Source organism: Narcine bancroftii, chromosome 8 (genome assembly GCF_036971445.1).
Source record: "Narcine bancroftii isolate sNarBan1 chromosome 8, sNarBan1.hap1, whole genome shotgun sequence".
Classification (NCBI taxonomy): domain Eukaryota; kingdom Metazoa; phylum Chordata; class Chondrichthyes; order Torpediniformes; family Narcinidae; genus Narcine; species Narcine bancroftii.
The window spans coordinates 41,052,074-41,076,739 of NC_091476.1; the positions used below are offsets into that span (position 1 = coordinate 41,052,074).

At 39.2% G+C, this 24,666-nt stretch overlaps 1 protein-coding gene across 9 annotated transcripts in view; it reads right to left on the minus strand.

The window, feature by feature from the left end:
* The window catches only part of fmr1 (fragile X messenger ribonucleoprotein 1), a 74,951-nt gene that overhangs the window by 1,426 nt on the left and 48,859 nt on the right, over positions 1-24,666 (minus strand). For 5 of the 9 annotated variants that reach the window (XM_069893503.1, XM_069893509.1, XM_069893511.1 and 2 more), the window contains exons 9-15: positions 18,814-18,892; positions 18,619-18,728; positions 14,566-14,652; positions 8,874-9,069; positions 6,779-6,979; positions 6,118-6,197; positions 327-356 (exon numbers count right to left, since the gene is read on the minus strand). In XM_069893503.1, the coding sequence (XP_069749604.1) occupies positions 327-356; positions 6,118-6,197; positions 6,779-6,979; positions 8,874-9,069; positions 14,566-14,652; positions 18,619-18,728; positions 18,814-18,892 (783 nt within the window). The remainder of the gene's footprint in view (positions 1-326; positions 357-6,117; positions 6,198-6,778; positions 6,980-8,873; positions 9,070-14,565; positions 14,653-18,618; positions 18,729-18,813; positions 18,893-24,666) is intronic. The other 4 variants (XM_069893504.1, XM_069893506.1, XM_069893507.1 and 1 more) reach the window with 2 other exon arrangements.

The window sequence follows — 24,666 nt, forward strand, 5'->3', positions numbered from 1 at the left end:
TAGAAAAACTTTACCAATCCTTCACTTCCTGCTGACACCAAAATCCACTTTCCCAATTGCTGCCTGCTTCACATGGCCCTTGTATGTGTGCCCCTGCCATGTCTGCTCCATAAGCAGAAGAAAAGCCTTTTATGAGAACTTCCTGCATTATTACTTCCTCACATTTAAAAGCCTCCTCAAATTCATGTCTCAATCACCCCACCAAGGTGTGGACTCTTGTGTATTATCCACTTCAGCAATGTGCATCTTGACAGAATTCACAGGATTATTTCAAGCACTCATGCCATGCTGTACTAGAATGTAGTATCTTGCCAGTTCAGCCATACCTGTGATTCCCCATATTGTTGTTTCCCAATCTTGGAAGTGCCAGCAAAACATAAGGGAAGAAAGGTAATAAGCTTTAAAATCCAAAGGCAATAAAGTTCAAACAACCCATTGGAAATAAAATCATTACATTGTTTATGAGTCAATATTTTTATAAAAATGCAAAAACTATTCAATTTTGATTGTGTACAACTAGACTGCTTTGTCACTTAGAAATACTATGCAATTTTAGAAAATAATTTTCAGTAAAAACACAAGAAAAAATAAACTGTTAATTCATAACTTAAGTAAATTTTGATTGTGGGATCATAACCCAGACCACACACTTGACAGGTGAAATAACCTCCTTTGAAATAAAAATAATAACAAAAATAACCTTTCAGGCTTTGAGAACTTGGTGAAGTAAATTTACCTAATATGATCAGTAGGTACGAAAGAATGACAGTTGTCAGTAAGGGAAAGGAGAAACTCTTGACAATGTTTTACACTGCTGCATCAGCTCCTAGCTTCACAGTTTTGTACAGACATGAGAACAAATAAATTCCATAACTAGTTTGGATCTTTCTCATGAACTGCCAAAATTGAATAACCTGATCAACTAATGAAGCTATCTGTTTCTGCTCTCTTCATCACCCTTACAATTACCCTTGACTGGACAGGTTAAATATTCCCTCTGTTACAAACAAGTGAATTGATAAATATCACTTGCTCCTGTGGAAACTAGATTGAAGACAATGCAAAGAAAAATGTCAAGTTGAAGAATGAGCAAGCTTGCCTGCATACAACATTCTCTTTAACCCAAGCCTATCAGTTCACACTTTTTTTCAGCAAACCTGAATTCCAAATTTTATGTCAGAAACCCTGCCAGGAAATGGGCTGGCATTGACTCACTCCTTCAGAATAACACTTGTGACATTTTACAAGGAGAGGAGGTGGGAACACTATTCTCTCAGAAGCAATCACTAATTGTAACATTCTTTTAATTTACTTACACATGCAGAAATCTCACACAATTAGATCTGCATGCAAAAGAAAATAAACCTAAAAACAAGCAGTTGGTTTTTGATTGGCAGTTATGTAAAATGAAAGCAATGTAAAGTCACGACTGAAATTGGTGGTGTAATTGCTGGGTCAGATTAAAGCGCAAGAACTAGGACCAGGAATCCATTTTGCCCCTTGATCCTGCTCTGCCATTCAATCACGGCTATTCTTCAACCTCGTGCTCCTACACAATCCATATTCCCCGATTTCTTAATATCTACAAATCTGAACTCTAAAAATTACAATCAACGGATGAAGCTCTGCAACCCTCCAGAGAAGTGAATGCCAAAGATGTAGTAACAGCTTTTGAGTGTTTGACTGAAGAGTTTTCCTCACTTCATATTTCTCTCTGCATTTATCTTGCCCAGCTCAAGAATTGTGTATGCTTCAACAAGTTCATCTCCCAATTCTGCTAAACTCTAAAAAAGTTGTGTCTACATTTCTGTTCATGTGGCAGACCTGAATTCCCAGGATTCAGAGTCAAAATTAGTACAGTAGAATTCCCATTATCCAAAATCCCATTATCTGACATTTTAAAAATTTTTTTGGATAAACGAGGATATCTGAAACCCACATTTATCAGAATTATTTTTTTGGAGCCAAACTGACCTCACAGGTTGAAAAAAAAATTCATCCAACATGAAATTAGAATGATGATTCTCTCGTTTCAGGTAACTTTCCCCCCCCCCCCACCCACCCCCCTCCCATCTTTCCTTCTTTACCTTCCCTTATTGAATTTTCTCTCCAACTTTCCCTCTCAAATTGTGTGCCACTGTCTCCCAGTAAGCAGTCGGAATAATCTCTTGTCCCAACATCATCAAGAAGTGCAACCTCCTGGCAGTAGCGGGCCCCTCGGTGGGGCGGTTCAGTGATCGGCAGCATCAAGCATTTTTTTTTTGGTGAGAATTAAACATCATTTAATGCTTAAAAAGTCTTCCCTTGTTATTTAAATACTCTTACAAGCTATTTGCAGTTGCTATTGGCTGTTTTTAAAAAAAAAGTTCTCCAAAAAATGTTTATCTGATGAAGGTCCTGTCCCAACCATTTCAGATAATTGGAGTTGTACTGTACACAATATTTCAGCTATGGTCCTCTTTAGTTTCTGAAGTGCCATCTGCAGTTCCGAGTGAAATTTTGACACCCAGATCCTTTTGAACATCATCAAAGCAGATAATCCCACATTTTTCCATATTTCATTCCATCTGCCACAAACATATATGGTCTATTTCAACTTTGAAGTCTCTGCAATCTCAAATTTGTATGACCAGCTAATTTGAAACCTTTAACTTCCTTGATGAAAGAGATCATTAAATCTTGGGGACCTCACCATTGAACTCTGGTAACTTACTGGTCACAGCTTGCAAATCAAAGGACCTGCTCATTTCAACATTGCCTTACGTAGTGACCAACTCTGAATTTATGCTGCAATATAAGCACCCATTCCATGTACCCTGGCTTTGCTCAGTTACGTGGGATCTCATTGAAAATCATATGATCCAAATGTAGCCAATAAAAATCTAAGAGGTCAAATGGGATCAATTTTGTAATATTCCAATCTTAAACCCACATTGATCTTGCAAACTGGACTGATTCTATTAATTCCACTGCCCTTTTTCCTGCTAAGCATCTCTGTCACGTGTCCACTCCATCTGATTCCCCTGAAACTCAACCAGATTTTTGGCCAATGGCAGGAAACTGGAGCACCCAGCGAGATACCACACAAGCCACAGAACAAATGAGCAAGCTCCACACAGATGGTATTGGAGGCCAATATTGAACTTGCATTGTACAGCACCGTTTCCACTGCGCCACTGGTTCTCCTGCATTTCTGGCAGGCTCTTGTGACTTTTTCTGGAAACACACATGCCAAGCATCAGTTTATTTCCCCCAAAGCCTCCTTATTCAGCTTTATAGATTCTCCCATCTCTCTTTGGCCATCTTTTCCTATTTATATGGCTATAACATTTCTTATGGTCAGATTTTGTGTTTCGTGTGTTTACCCTATTTTCCTTTCTGTTATTTCTTGGCATCCATTACTGAGCTCACCTAAACATCATCTAAACTACTTTTTTTAGTGACAATACATTCCTTCCTTGGATTTAGAAATTGCTTGAATTTACCTGCAATCCATAGTTGAACCACTCTTCTTTGAGTATATCTGTAGCTAACAGGAATGCATATTTATTGCAATTCATATACCTAAATGCTGGATATTGGTCATCAACTTATCTCCAGTATTTCCAGTCTAACCAGCAAACCTTCCCTTCATACATTCAGTTTCCTTTCAAAAAATGGAAATTCCTGGTTTCAGATTGAACTGAAACATTTTATTACACAAAGATTAATTTTCAGAGGAGACCCTTTACAAGTAGATTATATGGAGGACCATCGCCTTCCCAAGATCGTGTTATATGGCGAGCTCTCCACTGGCCACCGTGACAGAGGTGCACCAAAGAAAAGGTACAAGGACTGCCTAAAGAAATCTCTTGGTGCCTGCCACATTGACCACCGCCAGTGGGCTGATATCGCCTCAAACCGTGCATCTTGGCGCCTCACAGTTTGGCGGGCAGCAACCTCCTTTGAAGAAGACCGCAGAGCCCACCTCACTGACAAAAGGCAAAGGAGGAAAAACCCAACACCCAACCCCAACCAACCAATTTTCCCCTGCAGCCGCTGCAACCGTGTCTGCCTGTCCCGCATCGGACTTGTCAGCCACAAACGAGCCTGCAGCTGACGTGGACTTTTACCCCCTCCATAAATCTTCGTCCGTGAAGCCAAGCCAAAGATACAGTACCCATGCAAAACAACTGGTTCCTATTTGGTTCTTGAACTAGGGATCCATCCTATTTATTCTGGGAACTCATCTTCCTGTACCAACTTGAATTTGTCCAGTCTGTAGACTGAAGTCCCTTCAATATCCTGTGGCACACCTCCAATTTTCTTACTTGCACTGAGCCCTATATAACCAGTATCATTTGGAAGTCTCTAAGCAAGTCTCTCCAACGTTTTCAGCCCCTTTCTGCATCTTAACTTTACCCAAACTAATTCTAACCCTCCCAGCCAAGATCCCTTCTCAGTCCTGTGCTGACATCATCACGTCTATCCTCTGTGTGTTGAATTCCCTGAAATAACTAGTTTCTATAATTGGTCACCCTGCCCCCACATTTCCACAATAGCAGTTTGATCACACCCATGAATTACAACAAATCCTCCACCTCGTTATCCACCTTGCTAATGACTAATTTCTGTTAAGTCCTTTACTGTAGCTTGAAATAATTTTTTTAAAACTTATTTTTGCATAGTATTGTTAACAGATTTTTCTCAAGTTTTCTGTATCTGCATGCTTTTATACAGTATATCTGTTTCCTTCCCTCCTATAACACTTTTCATGTTCCCAGCTCTGCCAATTTAGTTTTAAGCTTCCCCAAAAGAACAAGCAAAGCCTCTCTGAAGATATTGGGTCCCTGTCCTGTTGCATTTGCCACAAAATCATTCCAAAGTACCAGAACTTAAGCTATTCTCTTGGCACCATCTTTCCAGCCACATGCTCATGATCCCGTTTTTACACTTACACGCAATGCTGAATGCACGCACTTACATTCCACAAGCTAGCTACTCTTGTTCTGCTCAGTGCTTCCATTTTCCAAAATCTTCCTCGATTATCTCAAACCATCTTCAGTAGCACCCAACTTGCTTGCCTCCTTTACGATAATTTGTTGAGCATAGGTATGTTCTAACATTACACAATTTTTTTTGGTCAACAAGGGCATATTCCTTCTTGTCACTTCGACCAACAAAAATGTCGATGCCGTTGCAGACCTGCACGAGCAGGGTGCGGAGACAAGACTTCCAGTGCTTGCCTGTGGAATCCTATTGTCTGGACATACAGATTTAAACCACCTGTAGAATGGGACCAGCAGCCTTTTTGTTTAGAGAACCCACAGAGATCCCTGCCCAAGACTGCAGTGCTCATGCTTGGCAGTCCAAACTATGAGAGTTGCAGGCCTCAAGGGAGCAGCGCGTAGGCGCAGGACACCAGACCAGTAAAACACCACCATACTGATTCTGGGAGGAGAGCTTACAGGACATGAGATTGCAGGAGTGGTCCAGCAAAGGGCTCTTTGGCCAATCTCGTGTAATGCTGCAGGAGACAGACTCGTGGGACCAGATATTAACTGGAAATTGTGAGGATGCTGATGGTGAGCAGAGCTCCCAAAGGGCCACGGGTGCTGACAGCTTCCTAATTGTTTCTGGAGTTTGGAACCAGGGGCTGAGGTTGATTTGGATGCTCATTCTGAACCAGACAGGAAGTTGTGCAGTAACAGAGGTTTACAGAAAACAAGAGGCTGCAGCATTGGGAGAGGTGGCAGGATCCACAGACCATGCTTTTGAAGGGATTCTCTTGCTTCTTTCTCTTCTTTGTAGAGATGATGGACCTGTGGCAACACTGAGTGGGCTTTATGGGCAAACAAAAGAAAGCAAATTTTGTGTATTGACGTACAATAGAGGAACCTTGAAATACAAATCCTAATCCATTGGATTTATTTAACATTTCAATTTGTATATGCAAATTTTTTAATTAAAAAAATCAGCTGCAATGCAGCTTTCTTTCCTCAAAGATCAACACTTGGAGGTGTAATTTGATAGAATTAGTTTCAAACCCATTTAATAGCTAAATATAATCCTTCCAAACTGTATCTCAGGGCAGACAAATCTCAACTATGCAAACAAAAACCATAACCGAAAGGCTACCTCCAATGAGCTGTCCGTTGTTCCAGTCTTCGAGTCTCTTGACGAATTGCGTTTACGGATGTCTGCCCTCAAGTATTCATCTAAAACACCAAAAAACCCGAAAAAAATTGAAGTCATCCTAGATTGGGAGTCAGGACTGCAGATCATAGTATGTGATGGCCTGAATGAACACGTACAAACATATATGCACACACATACACAAAGAATATATTCAGTTCTCAGCAAGATGCTCTTACTCCTCCACAATTAAAAATATCATAACCTGCTTAGTTTGAAAGTTAACAGTATTAGTCAGCTGTATATACACAAGCTTCATCTCTTTGTTGGTAAAAAAAAAACTCACTTTAACAGACAAGGATACATATTGCAATCAAAACATAAAAGTGCTATTTAGATTTTAATGACAATCTAAACTTAAATGACCAAGCCACAAACTGATAAAACATTGTGTCAACATTTAAAAAATGCTAGAGGAACACAGCAGGTCCTGCAGTATCCACAGAATGTAAAGGTGCATAATCAACATTTCCAGCCTGAGCCCTTCAAGGAAGCATACTTCTTTGAAGAAATACCTTGACCAGAACAAGTCTGCAAGTTTGAGAAGAGTTGATATTCTTCATACAGAGAAGGACAGTCACAAAACAATGTGTGGCCATTTTACCTGAAGTCGCTGACATATTTTTATTACTCCCACGACCGCGACCTCCACCACGTCCACGCCCGGCATTGCCACGCCTGCGACCATCACCTCGACGTGAATATGGCTCCCTCTCTTCATCTGTTGGGGCCAGCGACCAATCACTTAGCTCATCTCTGTGTTCAGATTCTGTCTCAGAGGCATTAGATGCCTCAGAGTTGTTACCTTCGAAACGAGAAAGGGGAAAAATTATTAAGATAATGGAAAGTAAATGAAATGTAATAAGTTTATTACTGAATACAATTTAAGCAACTGAAATAAACAATGACCTTCATTTCAGGAATAGTATTTGGATCTGATCACAACTCAGCTCTGAAATGATACATTAAACTTTTCAAAACAAAAGTTATCTCGCCAAGAGTCATTGTTGAATAGTTTTGTTGACAATTCTTCTCACACTGTTCTAGCTCTCTTTTAAAAGAAATACAACTATGAAAGCCATACATCAACATTCACAATCCAAAATTCCTCCTGCCCCAATTTTACCCCTAATTTGATTTCTATAAAGGATAGCAGATCCTAGTCATCGGCAGGGCAAATAAAAAAAAAACAGGAGTAGGCCATTTGGCGCCTCAAGACTGTTCTGTTATTCAATACAATCACAGTTGACATGTCTCAGGCCACATCTAATATAAATGGTATGGGAAGTTTGTGGCACTTCCCATAGCCCTCAAATCTCCCATATTTTAAAAATCTATCACTTTAAATACCTCCAATGTTCGAGCTTCCACAATGCTCCAAGGTAGAATATTAGAGATTCACACCATTACAAGAGGTTTTTTTCAGTGCATCCAAGTTTTAAATGACCACTGCCTTGCTTTCTAATCAAGATAATCCCACTGGTGGAAACATCTTGACATTTACTTGGTCATTAGCAATAAGGTTATGTCTCTTCTAAATTCTAAAAGAATATGGATCCAAGTTCTTTAGATATTTATGAAAGGATTACCCTTGCATACCAATTAACCTAATGAATCTCTTTTTAGACCACCTTCAATGCTGGTTTACCCTTTTTAAACAAGGGGACCAAAACTGTATGCAGTATACCTGTGATTTCCCCAATACCTTACACAATACTTCCCCACTTCCATACTCCAAACCTCTGGCAATAAAGATTAATATGATAATCGACTTCCTAACCACTTGCTGCACCCATTTGCTAATCTTTGGCAATCATTGTACAAGAATACCTATATCTCACTGTACTTCGGTCTCCATTTAGATAACAGTCTCCCTTTTGACTGTGCTCAAGTACAGTACTTCACTCCAGTTTCTCATATTTGAACATAGAACATTACAGGAGGGGGCCTTCAGCTAATGTTGTGCTGACCAATGAAAACCTTCACCGAAACAATCTAATTTCTCCCTCTATCACAACCACAATCCTCTATTTTTCTAATTTCTCCCTCTATCACAACCACAATCCTCTATCACAACCACAATCCTCTATCACAACCACAATCCTCTACATGTGCCTATCTCAGTCTTTTGAATGTCCCAGCTGTACTAGACTCCATCACCACCCCACAGCAATGCATTCCAGGCACCCACCACTCCTCAGTATAAAAAAAAACCTCAACATCTCCCCTAAACTTTCTTCCAATCACCTTAAATAGAATGTCCTCAGGGATTTGCTCTTGTTACTCCAGGAAAATAGTGCTGGCTGTCCACCCTAAGCCCCTCAGTGTATCTCTATTAAGTTGATTTGTCCAGGTTTCACTCTTTTAACCCAGCGATAAAAGTTATTGTACACATTTTTAAATTTAAGTTACAAAATACCATCATTATGACAACCTGCTCTTCCATTTGTTTACGTGTCATCAGGCAAACTTGGAATTCTTTACATTTTGCCTCTCCTTCAGGCCACTAATATTCAGGAGGAGAATCCAAATTCGATCTCATGAATTTGAAAAATGGTTTGAAAATCTTGTAGTTAGTGAGAAATTGAAAAAGCAAACTTTTTTTTTGAAAAAAGCTGCAAAAAAAGTGAATCCCAAACAAAAAAAAACCAAAAATATTTTTTTCTCCCAAACTAGGAGTGGACAATTTAAGATTATACCTGACGCATAACCTGGGCCTCGCCTGCCACGCCCTCGACTACCATAAGGTCTTCCCCCACGCAAGTAACTTGTGCTCTCATCTGTTGAATAGCCCCTTTCTTTGTCAGAACGGTTTGCGGGGGTCCTTAAACCTGCGCACATCTGCCGAAGTTGCTCATCTATTTGTAAACGTTCCATCCGAAGCTGGTCAACTTCCTGTAGAGAAAAAAAAAAGCACAAAATCCTTTATGAAGTTAAAGGGATCGCAATTATTATAAAACAGGATATGCAGATTTTGAAAAATCCTTGCAGTCCTGTTTATCCCCAAAATTAATGCAATGTAATTTTTTTTGGTGAGTAGGGTGTGAAGAAATAAATGTATTCAGTTGCATTCTGGCCAAATGCTAAAACTATCACTTTACTCTAAAAAAGTTATTTCATCCCAATGAGAAATTCTTGAAGTTGACAAGTGCAAGCACCAGTTACCACAATGGCCACCAGAAGCAGTAAAATTCCATTTGCTCTTTCGCTAGCAGCACATGAAGGTATAGCAGTAAAGTTAGTAATATGCAGTTTCTAAATCTAACTTGCTGGAGGTGAATCAGAAATGAGCTTTATCAACTTCTGACCGAAGCCAACTAAAATGTTCATGACAGACTTGCTTCAACTATACAGTTCAGTGTTAACCAAGGGTTGGAACAGCAGTGATAAACATAGAACAAGTCAACAAAGTTAGATAAAGTCAGTCCAGAATCAAAACGGATGTATCAGCCCACTTTACCCATGTTGATTATCATACTTATCAAAAGGAATCTCAATTATCTGCAATAATCCCATATCTCGGTCCTGCACATTTAACTGTCTGTTCAGATGCCCCTCAACTATTGTGCGCAAAGTGTTACTTGTATAATTAACCAGCAAGACCTTGGGGTACAAGTACATAGTTCCTGGAAAAGACAACACAGGTAGCCTGCTTTCTTCGCCAGCTAAGACAGTGGTTCTCAACCTTTTTCTTTCTAACTTTCCACTCACATACCACTTTAATCCCTATGTCACGTGCTCTGTGATTAGTAAGGAATTGCTTAAGGTGGTATGTGAGTGGGAAGGGAAAGCTGAGAATCATTGCTCTTGACCAATTGTTACTGAAATATTTTGCTTGAGAAAAATTGTCATTGCCCATTTCCTTTGGGGTTATGAAACCGTGCACATAACAAGTCATTAGGTACGATTAAAACAGTGGTTTATAACTTTTTTCTTTCCACCCACATACCACCTTAAGCAATCCCTTACTAATCACAGAGCACCTATGGCATAGGGAATACTTAAAGTGGTATGTGAATGCAAAGAAAAAAGAGAACCACTGTCTTAGACAACCCTCATTATTCATTAAAGTAAAACGTTTGGTGTTATTACTAATTTACTTATCAAGCCCCTGCATTCCCTTCCATATCATTAATGTACAAGACAAACAAAGGATCCAGGGCCAATCACTGTGGCATGACTGTTTATAGGTCTCAAATTTGAAAAGCAACCTTTGACCATTACCCAATTTCCCCTTCATCCAAGTTGTCTCACTTTGGATTAAATTTATTCTAACATTTTGGACAAGCCAACAATGGGGGATCTTGTCAAACACCTTGCTGAAGTCCACAGAAACAATGTCCACCACCCTGCCCTGACAATTCCCATGGTCACTTACTCAAAAACAAAACTTTCTACCCAAGAAGGATAATCATCTGAGGTATCAAAATGTAATAGTGATAAAAAATTTCATATATTGACTGCCCAATAGTAATATCTAAAATTTAAAAGAGATAAGCCCCCATTCCTTTTGGTCCTTAGAAGATGGATTTTATCTCTCTCTCTCTCTCTCTCTCTCTCTCTCTATTATATATATATTATATATGTGTATATAAAATAGACACACACACACACAGAGGGCTGTTTACCTTGCCATAAATAGGAAGAAATAATCAAATCCAGTGAATTAAAATAAGTTTTAGGAATGAAAACTAGTAAAGATTGACATATACAAAAATTTAAGAAAAAATATTCATTCTAATTGCATTAATAAGTCCAATTATTGTCATACAAAAGGATGACCATTCTGACAACAATTCTTTAGTCTGGTTAATTAACCCTAAAAAAATTCTTTCAATAAGTTTTTACAACTTCTTGTAATTGTGATTCCCAAATATTTGAATTGGTCTTTAACTATTTTAAGATGAATTAGCATAGATTGCTGAAGGCCCTTTTATAGGTAATAATTCACTTTTATGAACATTTATTTTATAGCCCGAATACTGACTAAATTGAGCCAAGTTAATATACTTGGTAAAGAAATCTCAAGATTGGAAATAAAAAGTAAGAGGTCATCTGCATATATGGAGACTTTATGTTCGATTCCATTTCTAATTACAGGTAGTCCTTAACTTATGACCGTAATTGGGACCAAAGGATTGGTCATAACTCAGATTGATCGCAAGTCGGATTTGCACGTCTTAACAAGGGATGAAAGCAATTTTTCAAAAAATGAACCTTTAATGAAGAATCTTAGCATATGTTCAGTATTTTTTGGTCTTATGTGCGGGTGGACATAACTCAAGTAGGTTGCAAGTTGAGGATTACCTCTACACCACTAAAATCTCTACTATCATGCTAAGAAACTGCTAGATGTTACAAAGTCAGGCCAAAAAGTAAAGGGCTTATGGAGCAACCTTGTTGAGTTCCACTATAAATCCTAAAAATGTTTATTGTTGCGAATTTGAATGTATTGAAGCGCTAGGGCCTAAATATAATTTAATCCACTTGATTAAAAATTGGACTAAATTAAATTTCTTTAGGGTGGCAATGATATATTCCCATTCCACTCAATCAAACGCTTTTCTGGCATCCAACAAGAGAACATATTCAGTTGTTGGAATGAAAGGTAAATATATTTGAGAATTGATGCATATTATAATAATAGGATTTTTAATAAAATCTGTCTGATCAGTATTGATGACCCTTTTCAAAACGGACAGATAACCTGATAATGAGACGTAGGCTGAGAATCTGGGCACAATTTAGTAAATTCTTTGGCTATCTCAATGTTTCTCTTCTGAGCAGTATTATCAATTTTGGGAACAATTCTCCCATTTTTCAGAGATTCTTTGGATTAGATTGGAACAATGGTTTTATTACTTTGTTTGGCTACTCTTTAAAGGAAACTATTTCCTTGAGCTGAATTTAAAAAAATAGTAGCTTTTATTTCACTGCTATACTATACAAGGTCTTCATGGCGAGCTCACATCAAGACACAAGAGCAACTTGTCCGTGAACTACTCTTTGCAGATGATGCCGCTTTAGTTGCCCATTCAGAGCCAGCTCTTCAGCGATGTCCTGTTTTGCGGAAACAATCCTGAATCACTTTTATATCGTGAAAATACCATATATTACACTCTTCATAATCCCCCTCCAAAATTGGCAATATTTCACTCTTATCTCAATTCACCTTATACCCAGATAACTCCCCAAATTGAACTAAACATTCTTGTAAATATTTCAAAGCATGTTCTGGATGTGTCAAATAAATCAATACATCATCAGCAAATAATTTAATCTTATATTCTTCATCTGCAATTCTTATCCTTTTAATCTTGTTCTGTCAAATTGCCTGAGCTAATCGTTCAATGACCAGTGCAAACAAGGCTGGGGTGACAATGGACAACCTTGATGAGTTGATCACGATAATTTAAATGGCAAAGAAGTTTGGCCATTCGTCATCAACATTCCAGCTCCTTGAGCCAGCTTCATAATTCTTTGAGGTCTGAGTTGATCACATGCCTTAATCCTAAATCCCTTTATTTCTTTCATATTAATTTTTTGCCCTTGGTTTTAAATGATTGAAGCTCCACAGACCTTGGAGTGGAGAATTCCAAAGTTCCACCACCATTTGAGCAGGGATTTGTCATTGTTATCTTGCAATAAAAATCCTTTCCTCCTATCCCACTCATCACCCACTCCAAATACCAGAATCTCTCTACATTTTACAACTTATGCATTTCCAATTCTACTGAGATGTCACCAACCTGAAACATTTACGGTTTGTCTTGAGATGTGCTATCTTGTTGAATACTCCTAGCATTTTCCATTATATAATTTAGAGCAAGAAAATGTGGTAATACCCAAGTTGAATCATCACCTGCATTTTTTTTTTTAAACTGTCCCTCAATAATTTATTCAGGTGCACCATTGAAAGTACGCTTTCTAGATGCATCACAGCAAGATACAGAACATCATGCAATTCGGTTCCCCATCATAGACTCCCAGCGCCTCTTATTAGCAGCCAACATGCTGAAGGACCTAATGCACCCAAGACACTCTATCCTCTCATCCACATATCAGAGAGAAGGCTCAAGAGCATGAAATCATGCATTAACGTGCAAAAAGCAATTTCTTACCCTCAGTCATCATGCTCCTAAATGAATCCCACAACAATGCTATTGTGTTGCAAGTCAAAAACCAGATGTAACCCAATATACAAATCAGATTGTCAAAAAGAATGCAAAAAGACAGACATTTTAAAATGAAACAGGATAGTTTTGTGTTTAAAATAAATTATATGGCTCTATTTTAAATACATATGGATATGCAGCAATTAGGAAAAATGTAGATAGTTTTATCGCCTGTACTGCAACAGAATTCAAGTTGGAAAATTACATTTCCTCAGAACATGAAGCATTTCTTGCATGCAATGATGATATGCCTATACTGCTTATATGAGTGGCTGGCCTGCCCACTGATGACTCAGTTCTTAGCAACTCCTCTCCTTGTGACTTCGCCATAAAGGTCAACCTCCCTCCTCCTATCCATTCATTCGAGCACATGGAGTCGGGTCAGTTACAATCTAAAGTGTGTTAAAGCCTATTGCTTCTCACTCTCAGTCTTTGTGGTCATTTATAGAGCGCATCAGATATATGAAACAAGATCTAGACAACTTTCAGATATGGATGGTAAGAGGCAAATAATATTTATATTCCAATTGTGACCATCTCTAAAACAGATGTACCTACTTGCTCTTAATATTCAGTGGAATTGCTACTGTTGTACCCACCACCATCCACATTTGTTGACCAGAATTACAACTGGATCATCCATGTAAATATTGTGGCTACAAGAGCAGGACAGAGGCAGAATATCCCACAGCAAGCGACTTGTCTTCTACCAAATATTTATTACTCTTGTGCCTTGTAGATAGTAATCAAATGTTTTCCACTCGGCTGGCATCTTTAACACCATCCAAGATAAATTTAAAAAATATAATTAAATTTAGTCTGCTTTAACTTACAGCATGGCAACAGGCCATTTCAGCCCAAGAGTCCATGCCACCCAATTTAACCTACTCGCCCAGTACGATTCAAACAGCAGGAGGAAACCACAGCCCCTGGGAAAACCCATGGAAAGAACATACTAACTCCTTTCAGAGAGTGCAGGATTTGAACCATGGTCCAAATCGCTGGCGTTGTAAAGGTCCTGTGCTAACCGCTACGCCAACTGTGCCACCCTGTGACTGATACACCATTCCATCATTCCAGTTACTAATTGTCAGTACATAAGCAAGAATATTCATTCTCCATTCAATATCAAAACAAGGAGGCCATTGTACACAAAATCACAAGGAAATTAAACAATTAGCACCACAATCACATCAAAAGAGATCTCAGCACTTACCTTTAAGTAGTTTAGATGGTAGTCTAATAAAACACGAGCGTTGCTTATGCTTTCCTTTGTTCCAACAAACACAAAAGGAACCATGCCCTGCAAGTGATCATTGAATTGACTTATTTATACACTCAATACAAACAACCTCTCAAATTGACATTTTATTAATAAGACAGAAATTGTACGATATCTTAATACAAGGTTTATGCTTTGTAAGCGCAAATAAAAATTCTATTTAAAAAGCCACGATTCCATGAAGAGCATGTGTTAAGTTATGGGTAATATCTAAACACGATGATGAATCTATATTTCATAGAACTCCTGGGCATTTAGTCAAGAGTTGTCGAGAACAGATTAATTGCTTCCATACATTGCCATCAAAGTCCACCAAGCTATGTCCTCATCAAGTCTGTAGCTGTGGGCTGTTTTGGTTAAGTAGTTCTTGAACACTCTATTCTATTTCCTGAATAGATTGATATTTTGGAAGAACATTTGATTTTAAATGTCAAAACAGATCCTTCAAGCTAAGATCTACTGTTATCGCTGAAACATTAAACAAATATGATTAATAAATTCAATTCCAAAGGTCAGGAAAAAGGTCTCATTTACACACGGGTTGTAATTTAAATAATATCAGAAAAGTTTACAATGTCTCATCCACTTACTTGCATTATCACACAATAATTTCATCCTTCAATGAAGGAAATACTTTAAAAATGTTATCGTATTACTTATGCCTTTGGGATGTCTCAAAAATAAACTATGATAAATTATTTTTAAAGTACAACTATTTGTTACATGAGTAAACATTTTGCATTCTAAAAGGTGCCACAGTCAAATAATGATATTAACCAGTTTTTAGTCACATTAATTGAAAAAGAAAAATTATGAATGTGGAACACCCTAATATCATGGGTCCTTTTAGCATGTTCCTGGACAAGCAGGCAGGACCATTACTTCACATGGACTCTTAAATACAAGAAAGGAAACAAGTAAATGAATGACTTGCCATACAGTCAGAAATCCTGGAGTATTAATCATTGCCAATTTCATAGTTGGTTTTTATTTGACGATGGTTAGGGTAGTGGTTAACACAAGGCTGTTACAGCGCCAGTGATTAGGGCCAGGGTTCGATCCTGCGCTGTCTTTAAGGAGTTTGTTCATTTTTCGTGTCTGCGTGGGTTTTCCCCAGGGGCTCCGGTTTCCTCCCACTGTTCAAAATGTATTGGGACTGTAGGTTAATTGGGCGGCACGAGCTTGAGGACAGAAAGGGCCTGTTACCGTGCTGTATGTCCAAATTTTAAAAGTTTAAATGACAAGCAGAGCTGAGGACATTTTAGGATGCTACAGAGAGGGCGCAGAGGAAATTTGCAAGGATGTTGCCTGGAATGGTGAATGAACTTGGTCTTTTGTCCTTGGAGTGATGAACTTTGAAAGGTGACCTGATTGAGGTGAACAAGATGAGGCATTGCTCATGTGGATGGCCAGAGGCTTATCATTAAGAGTGAAATACCTAACGCGAGGAGCATAGTTTTTAAGTGTTTGGGAATAAGTATAGAGGGGGATGTAAGAAACAGTTTTTCCACAAAGAGAGTGGGGGGTGCATGGAATTAGCTGCCTGCAACGGTGGTGGGGGCAGGTAAAACAGGATCTTTTGAAATACAATTAGACAGGTACAGAGAACCAAGAAAAATGGAAGGCTATTCAGTCGGGAAATTCTAACCAATTGATCATATAGGTTATTAGGTCAGCACAACACTGTGGGCTGAAGGGCCTGTACTGAGCTGTTGAGTCCTATGAATTACAACGTTCAGATTGTTTGTACAGATTTACAGCACTTTCTTGGGAACTAAATATGATAGAAAAGTTAACTTCACAAATCTGAGTGATAAATGATGGGAAGATTCTTAAAGGGACAGCCACCGAAATGAAACATCAATTGAATTCACAAAACACCTTCACGCACCTAAGTTCGATTATTTTGTGAACATTAAGCATTAAAAAAAATTACTTTTTTGAGAATCCAGTATAGTGAGAAGGCAAAATGATACCTGAAAAAAAAAAAATCTGATTGATTTTGTAACCTACTTGCAGAAACAAACATTAAGCTACGTGTTCAGAACTTGGTGAGAGGGAAACATTTTAATCAAGTAGATATTTTAGGTTGGAGACGAGGAATTGGAACGAGGATGGAACTTCACCATTTATAGCCTCAGTAGTTTAGATGAAGATGTGCATATACCTCGACTACAGATGAGCAATTATTAATAAAAAGGGATTCCCAAATCCCAAAAATAAAGTTAAAAAAATCAAGTGGCTACAGGATGGTTACAGAAACAGGAAAAGGTGGGGCTATTAAAGGTTTATAATATTTTTAAAAAATGAAGTATTTAACAAGGACATATTGCAGGTCATGTCAGCAAACACAAGGACGACGAGTTTGGCCTTTACTGCAAGTGGAATGGAGAACAAGTGCAGGGTGTTGGTGAGACCACATCTGGAGTATTGTATACAGTTTTGATCTCAGTGGAGGTACAAACTTCCACTGGAGGCAATTCAAAAAGATTCACTATTGATTTCTGGAATAAAGTGCATGCCTTCTGTTGAGATCAAGTCCATACTTGTTGGAGCTTAGAAGAATGAGAGGGGAGATTACTGGAATAAAGGTTCTGAAGGGCTTGGCTGAGAGGATGCTTGGGGCATAGGATGCTAGAAGACACAAAATAAAGGGTAATCTATTTGAGAAAGGAAAATTATCTGCTCAAGAGAGTTGAGGAAGATGCATCGCGGAACACATTCAAAGAAAAGATGTACAAATTTTTGACCTGCAGTCCAGAGTTATGGCAAACTAACAGTAAAGTGGAGCATAAAAAAAATTAGATCAATCATGATCGATCTGAATTAAGGAAAATATATGAGGGGTCATTTTCACTATCTCTACTTTTAGTCTTCTTTGAACGATACAAATAGAAAATGCTACAGCAATTGGATATTTGATAAATCAGAAAGTGCTGAAAATGCAGCATAGAAGCATAAAAAAATGGTTTCATTGCAGATTTGTGGTTATTTACAGGAGCTCGATTAATGTTCTGGATGATACCTTGCAAGGAGGAGGTTAGGAGGGACCAAAATTATAAGTGAGGCTTCCAGCAGAGGTGAACTAAGATGGAGAATGGAGTCTTAGTAATGACAGGTTTGAATTAAGTTTTTCTCAGAGCCCAATTATGATAATGGTGGTAACATAAAGCAAAGCTTACCCGCCACAACAATTATTAGGCCCTTTCAGGTGGCCAGAATACCTCGATGTAAAGCTGCATATTCTACCCCATGCGGCTCTCAGGGTACCCACCTCAAAGAGCAGGAGGTGCTTCCGAGGCGCACTTTCCAACCCTCCTCCGGAAGGGATAATCACCGGAGCACTGAAGTCCCCCTAGGCACCTGAATGCAGCTGCCTAAAAGCGGCTGCTAAGGGGCGGGCTGATGATGTCGCAGTGACGTCATCAGCCCAAGATGCTTGGCGTGAATTTGGAAACACAGTTGCAGGCAGGGTATTGCAGGTTCTGAACACTGAGAAAGGCTGAAACTATCATCAGTATTTCTCTTGCCTGCTCCGGGTCTGCCATAATCCTGTGTCCTTCTGCTTCTCTTTCGTTGTGCTTCAAATGACGTCACGTCAGTGGGTGGGAGTACAGCTACAGTGGACAGGAGCCAGAGAACTCTTGGTGGAGAATGCACCTGAAAATGGCTATTATTAGACGGTAGGCCAAAACTGGCTAAACTGGGTAATCCCAAGGAGTGGAGGAATGGTTTGGCATTTGAAAGTATGGAGGTTGGTTCACGACGATAGATTTAATGGAAGCAATATTGAAGGGCCACATTGCTCCTCCCAGTGCTTCAGACCCAAGCCAGTCTTCAATTGTATCCGAACTTGAGATCAAGAGGATGGGGAAATAAATATATCTGACAAGTTGCTGGAGGACATGGTGAATTTGGACTAGGGTATCATACATGTGTTGGGTACATTTTTCACAACAAGCTGGTGTTTAACTAGGCACAGCCTACCTCCTCCCGTGGAATCTTCTTATCTCCGTCGCCTTCAATTCTTACTCGGACAACTCCAGATTTGTCTACGATTTCTTGTATGAGCTTTCCATTTTTGCCTATTACTTTTCCTGGACAAGGAATGCACTGCATAAATATTTGGAGATACCAAATTTGATTTCACAATTTTAATTAAAAAAAAAATGATAGACTTACCTACTAGGTTCCTCGGTACTTGTACAGAGTCTTCTGTAAATTCAAGATAATTCCTGGCCTGCTTGACTGCTTCCTGATCCTATAAATCAGATTGATATTAAAGGAAGAATGTCACCTAGAGAAAACATTAATTTCAACTAAATTAATTATATTATTGTTAGCATTTCTGCAGAGTTAAATTTCAATCCTACATGTATTGGATTTGCTTGCTAATTTTCTCCCTTCTCTACCAAAAGAATCTTTTTAGTCATTACAGCATAGAAGACAGTCATTTGACTCATCAAGCCCATGCCTTCTCTCTGCCACATTGCCCTGAATTACTCCTTTCCATCCTCAAAAATCTAATGTTCATTTGAAAGCAACAAATAAGTCTGCACTCACCACCCTCAGGCTGTGAAATGCAGATCACAATCAGTCACTGCATGAATATTTTCCCCTTTTTTTGATTCAAAACACTCATCATATCCCCTTCATCACTGCAAGAATAATTTTAGCTTCTATAGGTAATCTATGTAATTGAAGTTCATCGTGCCCATGGCTATTCCACAAAATCCTGTCCGTTTTCCTACAGCATGATTACTAGAACCACATATTACTCCAAGGTTAAAGCAAACATTGATTCCTCATAATTTTTTTAAATTGCATTCCACGTATTTATAAAACCTAGCATTCCACACGCATTTTAAAAACTCATTTCACAAACAGCACTGTCACCAAAGAGGAGTGTGTATATCAGAGCATAGAATGGTTGGGGCAGCATGGTTGGTGTCACCTTTATAGGGCCAGCAATCAGGACCGGACCTGGGTTCAAATCTGTCTGTAAGGAGTTTGTCTGTTTCCCATGTGTCTGCATAGGTTTTCTCTGGCGGCTCCAGTTTCCTCACATTCTTCAAACAAGTACCGGGGTGTAGGTTAATCGGGGTGTAAAATGGGCAGCATGAACTTGTAGGGCCAAATTGGTCTGTTTCAGTGCTGTATATCTAATTTAACATTACAGCAGAGAACAGGCCCTTTGGCCATTGATGTTTTATGTAATCCTACCAAAAAACTAAACCCTTCCCACCTCGTCGTCCTCCAGTTCCTCCCTCCTTGGTGTTTGCTATTACTGCCCAGGAAAAAAGGCACTAACTGCTTAATTTATCTATGCCACTCAGAATCTTGTAGACCTCTATTAAGTTTCCTCTCATCCTTCTCCGCTCCAAAGAGAAAAGTCCCAGCTCTGCTAACTTGACCTCTGACTTACTTTTCAATCCAGGCAACATCCTGGTAAATCTCCTCTGCACCTTCTCTATAGCTTCCACATCCTTCCTATAATGAGGCGACCAGAACTAAACACAATACTTTAAATAAAAAACACAATGAACTTTATATAGCAAAGATAAAGAACCAATGTTTCAGGACCTGGACGTGTATGGAAATTATAAACCTTCTCAACTAAATTATTGAAAAATTCTAAATACTCACAGATACAAATGTAAGCGAGCAACCATAAAATTCTTCCAGGTAAGAAAGTAAGTTAGTCACCATGAACAAAATGCTTTTAAAGCTGTCCGTGCTTCAAGAATTTATGATTGCATATCCTTTTTCCTCCCAGCTTACAGCTCATTAAGCCAGATTAAGTTTGAAATGTACATTAAATTTAACAGTGAAGGTTCAAATATGCAAAGATATTAAGGGCAGCTTGAAACAGGGGAGATCTTGCACTATATACACCAAGGAGATGACAGATGCTGGAATCTGAAGTGAAACACAATCTGCTGGATGACTCTGCAGGTCAAAATATCAACCATTTTTTTGCCTCACTGATGTTGCTTGATCCATTAAGTTCCTGCAGAAAATCTTCCACTTCTTTTCTTCTTCCACATAGCCTAATATCAAACCAATTGCCTTGGTGGAGTGAGAAAAAAAGACTTTGATATTGATCAACTGATTTATTGCCAGGCTGCAAATTATCCTTCATTGAATTGCCAATGTATAACTGATGGAAATAAATCACGTGCAAATATTTATTACAATCTGCTAAATTAACAAAACCTAGCATGAGAAGGTAATTAAAAAGGCTTCAAAGCTATTTAAGTTTATCCAAATGAAATAATTCACTTTTTGTGTGGTATCTTCCTTGGAGACTGAGATCCAGGTTGAGTCGGTGGTGAAGGCAGCAAATGCAATGTTGGCAGTTATTTCGAGAGGGATAGCAAGACAGAGATGTAATGTTGAGAATCTATAAAGCACTGGTGAGACCTCAGAGTATGGTATAGAGTTATGGATGTGGTACTTGAGAAAAGTCATGCTGGTGCTGAAGAGGTTTCAGAGAAGATTTATTAGAATGATACTAGAAATTAATGGATTTGTACACGAGGAACGATTGTCGATCCTTGGATTATACTCGTTTGAGTACAGAAGGATGAGGGAGGATCTCTGAGGCATTTTGAATGCTGAAAGGCCTGGACAGAGTAGATGTGGCAAGGATGTTTTCCATGGTAGGGGATTCTAGGACAAGAATGCATAATTTCAGGATCAAAGGGTGTCAATTTAAAACAGATACAGAAAATTTTCTTTTGTCAGAGGGTCATAAGTCTGCACCAAACTTGTTGCCACAGGAGGCTATGGTGGAAGCAAAGTCGTTGGGTGTATTTAAGGCAGAGATTGACTAGTTAGGGCATCAAGGGTTATGGGAAAAAGCGGGTTGAGTGGGTGGATGGATCAGCTCATGATTAGAATGGCAGGAGCAGATTTGATGGGCCTATTTTTGCTCTTGCATCTTGTGATCTGTGAATGTCCCTAAAAGGCTACATTTAATTTTTTTTCAGTATCCACGTAAACTATATACAATCCACTATCAATTCAACTGGAGATAGGTAAACATTAACTCTGTTAAAAGCTTGGTTGATAATATAACACAAAACATTTCACAACGCAATGCAATTAAGGCAGAAATAAAATCAATATTGCTGGGAGCCCTCAGTTGGCTAAGCGACATCTGCAGAAAAGGTTCAAAGGGTTCTTGATCTGAAATTAATTATTTCTTCAGAGGTGCGACCTGACCTACTGCGTTTTTCAAGCAACTTTTTTTAAAAAAAAGATTTGTATCATCGGCATTTCTTTAATTTTTATTTATTCAAAAAATTCCCTTGGTCTCTGATTAATCCTAATTTTCATCCAACTGTGAGGTAGGTAGAAGGCGATGACTAATATTTGGGGAGTGTCAAAATTGAAAACCACATCTCCCCCAACCTGTAATGGAGGATTTAGACCAGCTGATGCAAGAAGGGATGCAGTTGCATCAGAAGACATAATCTCAATTCCACTATGAGGCCCAAGATGCATATTTAGTAAACACATCTAAATTCCACCATGGGGCCCAGGGATGCATATGAATCAGTAGACCTTATCCAACTTCCACCATGAGGCCAAGAGATGCAGTTGTCTTTTGTTGGTCGCAGACTGTCAGGAGACCTTGAAGATAATTAAATCATTTGTTCAAAGAGATAAGATCTGAAGTAAACAACTTTTGGGTAATAAAAGCCATGGTTCCACTGCTGAAGTTTGAGACTCTCCAAGAGGTGGCAACATCTCTCAGCAAGAAGAACTTCAAGATTCCAAACCGACGTCCCGGTCTGGGGAGATGGAGAAGCTGCTACCAGCGCCCAGACAACCTACTACAAGTGTGCAGTTGTCGCCTCGCTTTGGCAGTTGGGACCAGTCCAGGCATTGATAAGTATAATTGGGAAGGGCTTGCATGTTGTAGTGTGAATTCAGCTTTAGATTTAGTAATAAAGACTTGTTTAAACTGAACTACTCTCGGCGTGTGTGTCTATTTTCTTTCGGTAGCTCAAACACTGTGACCAATCTAAAATGAACAAAGTGTGAGGTACAAGTTTACCCAAGACAATTGGTGTAGTCGAGCAGGGTTGGTCTCAAGATGTTTCGCCGAAAGAAGGAGGTGAGCCCTGAGCAGTTCTTGATTCTGGGATGGACTTCCAAAGACGAAGGGTTTGGCATGTTGGCCAATACCCTGTCTTTGTTGGGACCACCCCTCAATTGGAATAAGAAGTTAGATCCATCAAGTGCACCTCTGGGAGAGCGGGTGGCCACTCTCCTTCGAGAAAGTAAATTTCCTGTTAAAAAGGGGACGCTGACGGACGGTGTTTGGCTGCTGGCCACAGCCATACGCCACTCTGTTCAGCGTGAAGCAGAATCAGTTCAGCGAGAAGTAGAATCTCAGCATTAGAGAGAGCAACTAGAGGAGGAGCTAAAAGCCCTGCGACAATGCTGTTCCATGATGAGTGAGATTGTTTGCACCAGTCAGGACCGAGGCAATGAATGGGAGGATAAGCATGTCCAAACGATCTGCCATAATATTAAACTCCGGCAGCAGCTCTGTGCAGATAAATAAAGGCATGGAGAAGAACCCGATCCACATTGTATTTGTGCCATGATAAGGAATAGCGACGATCCTGATGTAATTGATGAATGGGACGGGAATATCTGGAAAGATGACCATAGTAATAATGCAGATACTCCTCAGCATGTGCCTAATGTACTGCCCTCTCCACCTGCTGTTCACGCCCGCCCCATAAGGCAGCAGACTTCCCAAACGAACAAAATGAGAGGTATAAGTTTACCCAAGAAAATTTTAAAAAAAGATTTGCATCATCAGCATTTCTTTAATTTTTATTTATTCAAAAACCCCCTTGGTCTCTGATTAATCCTAATTTTCATCCAACTGTGAGGTAGGCAGAAGGCGATGACTAATATTAGGGGGGTGTCAAAATTGAAAACCACATCTCCCCCAACCCCTCCACCGAATTGGCTACCCTTGATGAGCATTCCTCTGTTCTTCACTCTTGGAGAAGAATGTTGGGCATTTTAGTCAGGTTGATGGAGATGACAGGATATATCCAACAGCAGTTGGTTGATAGTGACTGGCACGTGCTTAAACAACTGCCAAAGGCTAGATCATGTGTTACCTATATGTCTCTCAAACAAGACAAGGTGCTGATTATGACAAAGTGGTGTTCATGGCTTTTTTGATGGAGAATTCAAATAGAATGCTTTCCTTTCCCTTTCCTTGTCATTGCACTAACGTCTTCTCAATCTTCCTTGCTGCAACACCAGTTCATCTCCAACAAGCCCCTGACTTGTGTGAAGCCCCATTTGCAGAATCAGGAGTGAACTACTCAATCCTCATCATGTCTATTCCAGAATCAAATTCACTCCCATCTGTCAATGAGTTAAATGTTGACAATAATCAATTATGTGCATCATAGTTCTTAACACAAACGAGAATAGAACTGATGTTAACCCTCCCCACTCTGCTACTTTCCTCCCAATTAATCAACATTTTTTGAAAATTTTATTAATCATTTGTATCAATAGAGACAAAAAATTTCAATGAATACAATATTAATTGTTTGATCATATGTAGTGGTATAAAAATAGAACTTTTAAATTTTCTTCCCAACCCTGTTCCCTCCCAAAAGGAAGAAGAGAGATTTATATGGGGTATTTATATTTATATGGGGTGATTCCACCCTGCTCCAGCTCCCTCAACAGCCCCTAAGGCTAGAGCTGGATGAGGTCCTCACCCAGGATGAGACATATAAGGCAATTGAACAACTGAAAAGTGGCAAAGCAGCAGGTATGAATGGAATCCCCCCAGAGATCTGGAAGGCTGGTGGCAAAACTCTGCATGTCAAACTGCATGAGTTTTTCAAGCTTTGTTGGGACCAAGGAAAACTGCCTCAGGACCTTCGTGATGCCATCTTCATCACCCTGTACAAAAACAAAGGCGAGAAACCAGACTGCTCAAACTACAGGGGAATCATTGCAGGCAAAATCTTCGCTAGGATT